Source organism: Octodon degus, unplaced genomic scaffold (genome assembly GCF_000260255.1).
Source record: "Octodon degus isolate 3935 unplaced genomic scaffold, OctDeg1.0 scaffold00008, whole genome shotgun sequence".
NCBI lineage: Eukaryota > Metazoa > Chordata > Mammalia > Rodentia > Octodontidae > Octodon > Octodon degus.
Genome location: NW_004524584.1, coordinates 7,838,465 through 7,844,028, shown reverse-complemented (window position 1 = coordinate 7,844,028; position 5,564 = coordinate 7,838,465). Strand labels below are relative to the sequence as shown.

Genomic DNA, 5,564 nt, shown 5'->3' with positions numbered 1-5,564 from the left:
CAATTTGAGTTTTTTAAAAATTTTATTTATTTATTTGTGTGTGTGTGTGTGTGTGTGTGTGTGGCCAGCTCAGCCCACCAGGGGGCGGGGCGGGCTGGCATGTGGTGCTGGGGGATTGAACTGCGTCCCTGTGCTTTGCTGAGCTTGTTCTAAGTAGGTGCTTTAGACCACTGAGCCATCTCACCAGCCCCAAGTTTTAAGTACAATAAACTCCAGCACTAAGCTGTTCAGTTACATTAAGTTCACTGATACTAAATGAAGCTATATTCCTTGAAATAATAATAAAAGCCTACAATCACAAGATTAGTCTTGAGAAAAGATTATTCTGGTCTCCCCAAACCAAACAGAATCTCAGTGTATACAGAATTTGCATAAATTCTGATCACTGAAAACCAAAAGAACACAGTATCAAATAAATATCTGGAAGCTAGCAAACCTTTTTAAGGTGATCAAAGACAGCGCCACTAAAAGGGTCACAGATATAAAGAGATCTATCATTTTCCTTTATTTCCAATGCCTCTTCTTCAGTAATAATGTGAAGATGTTGCTTTGTTTGGAACTCTTTCATTGACTGAAAGAAACAAAATAAGAATGTACTTGAAATTAGTCTTCCATACCAAAGTCCTATCAAGGCTTCAAAATACATCTTAAAATCCTTTTTGCTACTGAAAGCAATTATAATCTCACCACCACTCTACTAACACCACTGTAGAAGCCCCCCAAGTGGTCTACTTTTCCCTGCCTTGCCTTAAACCTATGTTCCACACACCAAGTTTATAACTTTTTATCCACCACCACCACAGCACAAAAACAAAAAAATCAGATCATGTTAATTCTGCTCAAAGCCCTCTAAGACAGCTGATTACAGCAGTGCATGCTTATAATCAAGGAGTTGGAGGCTGAAGCACAATCATCATTTACCCAACAGAGTCCTGATAGTTCAATTCTTGAGCTGAGCTTCAAGATCCTCATGCCTCAGATTCCAACAGTGGTGGCATTTAAGGTGTGCTCTACCAACGCTTAAATCTTATTTGGCTTTACTCGTATTTCCTGAAGTGTTTCCTATCACTCAAACATCATCCCACGCTCACTACTCTATAGCGACAAAGAGCCTTGGATACTCACAAGCACTTTCTTAGGGCCCTGGACAAGGGTGCTCTCTCTGCCTGAAACTGTCTTCCCTATATACCCAAAGGGCCTCAAGTTTACTTAAGTATCTTCAACAGAAAGCCTACACTGATCATACTCCATTTAATAAAGTTAAAATCTTCTGGTTTTCTTCTCCAACAAACATCTTTTGAAACTCAACCTATTTTGCTTTTTCTCTTCTCAGAGCACTTAGCATATTATAACACACTATACTTTCCTCAGTTATAATCTGATTAATATTTATTTCCTGCTGCTGGAATGTGAGCTCTGAGAGAGGAAGAATCTTTGCTTTGTCTGACTGCTGCTGTATCCCAAGTTCTAAAGCAGCACAGATCATAGACCCTCAATAAATATTTGCTGAGTGAATGAACTTGAAGGAAAACCTTGGTACAACTGTTTCTCAAACTTCAGCATGCATTGGAATTTTGTTTAAAATGCAGATTTTAATTGTCAGGTCTGGGGTAGGTCCTGAGGTTGTGCATTTCTAACAAACTCTCAGGTCATATTGATGCTGCTAGGCACTATGAGTAGCAAAACTTTAACACTACCCCTCCTGCCATTCTGCATAAACATACTTTTGACAAGAACCAATGAAGTGTGTGTGACCAATCCAGGACCAACTCAAAATTCAACACACAAAATACCAAAAGAAAACAATCTGCAAAAACTGCAGATCAGCCACATTCAACCAAAATGTCACATAATAGATTTCAAGCAACTCCAAATACAAAATGGCACACCTATATCAAATTATGTAACAATGACATACCTATATTAACAGACTATAGCAAAATCATATGAGACTTCTACTATCAAGACATAAAGCCCAACACATCAAAAACATTTTAAGAATGGCATTAAGCAAGTTCAACTGTTCTTACCTCAAGAGCTTTAAAAAAACATTCGGAATTGCCCGAACACTTTAAAAACTTCACAAGAAACGGTTCTCGGTTATTTGCAGACATTGTTGAACTGTCGAAATAAAGGTAACACTAACAAGAACAAAAATACATTATGTAGGGAGTTAAACGTTTAACGCGTCTACTTTCCTGTGCAGACGAGAATACCAAAGGATAGACATTTTGACCATTCCCACGGAATTTGCAAGAAACCCTGAAATGCGGGCCAAGTCAAAGAAAACAGAAGGTAACACTACTGCTTGCAAACCAGAGCAAAACTAACGCCCCCGATGAATAAATACATCGAAGACACTTGCTACCGACCCTTAAGCCAAAGGACATTCTACTGAACTATGCTTAAGGATACAAAGCGCCCATTTGTGGTTGCTGGGATCCACGGCCCGCGAGGTTTGTCCATCCCTAAGTGAAATGAGTTCAAATATACACGGCAGCCAGTTGGCAAGGCCGTCCCCCTCCAAAAGCTAGCTACTCTTGCTCCCCAGCTCCCAGGGAAAGGCCTAGCTCGGAACACCGAAGCCGCGTTCTCCGGCATCAAACGCCCACCCGCCGGGCCCGCCGAGGACCCGTTACTCAGACAGGAAGTGCCGCGACCCCGGAAGGGCCGGACAGGGTGCTGGGTCCTCACCTGCCTCAACGGAGCCGGGGCAATCCTTGGGCAGCGAGTTGGGGGGGCGCGGCCCGCTGGACAGCGGCTGGGGTCGGGCGCCACCCCGGCGCGCAGCCCCCCCTCCTGGCGGCACCCCCAGCCTTTAGCGAACACCGAACCCGGAAACTGCAGAAGACAGGAACCGACTTTCGCGCCAACCGCAGGACAACTTTTCCGGCGGAAGTGACGTCACGGCGCGGCGGCGAGGGCGGGATCTTCAGAGTAGCTGTGGCGGGCGGTGAGCTGAGGGCGGGGCGCTGGGGTTTGTTCTTCCGGGTTTAGGGTTTTGAAGGGTGATTTCAGACGGGGACAGAAGGCAGCAGTCCTCCTTTAGTGGGGGCTCTAGGCGTACAAGAATAAAAGCAGGGGCGGAAGGACTTACCAGGTCATCATTTTTCCCCTGGCGAATGTCAATCAGGACTCGAAAAGCTGTGTCACCTTCCAGAACAACTCTTATGGACCAAATAGTAGAGGTATCTCCATTTTAGAGATGTAAAAATTGAGATTAAGAGAAGGTAACTGAGATGTTCAAGGCCACACAATAAATGGTAGATTAAGATTGTATCAAAGGTCTGACTCTACGGGCTGGGTTCTTTTCCTTGCAGGAGTATAATTGCCTGACACCGCAGGCAAGATATTTTGAGGGAGAAAAGAAAGGAATAGCTGGAATGACACAGCTAACACAAAAGGACCTGTGTCGAGATCCTTGGTTAATCCCTGCTCTCCTCCCCTTCAATAAGCATCATTTTCTTTGGGTTGGTCTCTGTAGGGGGAGATTCTGGGATGAGTCTAATATTCAGATGACAGGATCAGGGATAGGCTTACGGAAGTTTAGACCACTGAAAAAACAATGATAAACTGCTTGGAGCTTGTGCTCATTTTGTTCTTGTCTATGGAAATTGAGAAAATTGACTTTGGTTTTTTTTTTTTTAATTTTTTTTAATTTTTTATTTATTTGTGTGTGTGTGTGTGTGTGTGGCCAGCTCAGCCCACCAGGGGGCGGGGCTGGCTGGCGTGTGGTGCTGGGGGTTTGAACCGCGGTTCCTGTGCTTTGCTAAGATTGTTCTAAGTAGGTGCTTTAGACCACTGAGCCATCTCACCAGCCCGAGAAAATTGACTTTGGATTGAGAAAGGTTAGAATTTAATACTATGTACTATGATTTTTTTAATTTTATTTTTCTTTTCAGTGCCCAATACACAGCTCTGCTCTAAGGGTATAAATACACTCATAAGATGACAAAGATTCTTTGCCTGACCAAACTTTAACCAAGCTACGGAACCTTTACCTGAGCTGACCTGTGGACTTCCCAGGAGAGGCCAGTTAATCTCCTCCACCCTTGATATCTAATAGTGTTTCTTGTCCTCACCACCTCCAGGTGATGTGTGGCATGTCTTCAGCAAGAAGTGTTAGGTTAGTTTAGCCAGAATGCCCTTGCTCTTGACACTGTGTTTTAGAAAATTGGTGAAACTAAATTACTAGGGGCCTGGGAGATAGCTCAGTGGAATAAGCACTTTCCTGGCAAGCACAAGAGCCTGAGTTCAATCCATGGTTGGGGGGGGACTAAATTACTAGTAACTACTAAATTGTTAAAGAGACCACACCACACACACACACACACACACACACACAGTGCTCCTTGGCAATATATTCCCACTTATCCACACTGTATTCAGAGTTGAGTCTAGTTTTTTCTTCTCCAAAGTAAAATTCCAGGGGCTGGTGAGATAGCTTGGTGATCTAAGCACCTGCCTGGCAACTGCAAAGATCCGGTTCCATTCTCGGTACTGCATGCTATGCCAGCCCAGCACCAAGCCTGCCACCAAAACCAGAAGTGGTGGTACAGGCCTGTAATCCCAGTGCTGGAGAGGCAGAGACAGGAGGATCATTATGAGTGTCCAAGCTGTGTAATAAGATCCTGTACCAAATAAATAAATTTAAACAATTTTTATTTTATTTATTTTTATTTATTGAGAAACAAATATGAGACAGTTTCAAAGCTGATTAATAGGACAGTTTCAATAATCAATACATTATGCATTGTTATCTTCTTAGTGGTTATCCATAGTACAAGAAGCAGACAGGACATCCTGTCCAAACACTTATTAGTACATATCTCTCTTCTCATTGAATTAAGCAAAAGCAGCTGTATAGCTATCCTAACTATTTTGTGTATACAAATACAAAATGATCTTTCCTTTGTATCTCCTTTTTTTTAAAAACAATTTTTTAAAAAGTAAAATTCCATGGCCATGATTGTTAGTTACTATACCTAGTCTGAGTATTCAGAATAAATCTGCATTATCTTATAGTTGCCTATGGGGCATAACACCAGTTTTGTCGTGAAAGCACGTTATTGTGAGTGTATAATATTCATGTATATTCTTTAGAATATTTCTATTGATGAATTATTTTAATTTTATGAGTTATATTAGACAATGATTACTGTTATGGTTTGTGTCTAGATGTCTCCCAAAGTTTCAGGCAGTCATAGGGTGAGCTTTTAGGGTTTTTGACTGCCTCATGGTCCAATGCTGGGATTATGGGTGTGAGTGCTATGCCCACCCAAGGGTGAGCAGTCTGCATACCATATAAGGGAGGGAAAGAGGCTTGCTCTCTATTGCTCCTTGCTTTTTGTTCTTCTTGCTTTTGCTGTTTTCCACCACTGTGAACTGTCAGCTTTGTACCATGCCACCCTATCTTGGAGCCAGCAGATTATGCACTTAAACCACCACAAATTGTGAGCAAATTAACCTTTTGCTACCTTAATTCTGGGTGTCAGATATTTTGTCTCAGCCCAAGAGAAAAATAACCAAAACAAGTACTTAACAGGAAAAATATGAAAAAAAAA

General features: G+C 42.3%; 1 protein-coding gene across 3 annotated transcripts in view; it reads right to left on the bottom strand.

Moving 5' to 3' along the window:
• The window catches only part of Topbp1 (DNA topoisomerase II binding protein 1), a 64,475-nt gene extending 61,596 nt beyond the window's left edge, over window positions 1-2,879 (bottom strand). For 2 of the 3 annotated variants that reach the window (XM_023706591.1, XM_023706596.1), the window contains exons 1-3: window positions 2,695-2,879; window positions 2,031-2,121; window positions 437-571 (exon numbers count right to left, since the gene is read on the bottom strand). In XM_023706591.1, coding sequence (XP_023562359.1) covers window positions 437-571; window positions 2,031-2,114 — 219 coding nt within the window. In that variant the 5' untranslated portion in view covers window positions 2,115-2,121; window positions 2,695-2,879. Of the gene's footprint in view, window positions 1-436; window positions 572-2,030; window positions 2,122-2,694 lie in introns of those variants that run through there. The other variant, XM_023706597.1, reaches the window with a different exon arrangement.
• Between the last annotated feature and the right edge of the window lie 2,685 nt (window positions 2,880-5,564).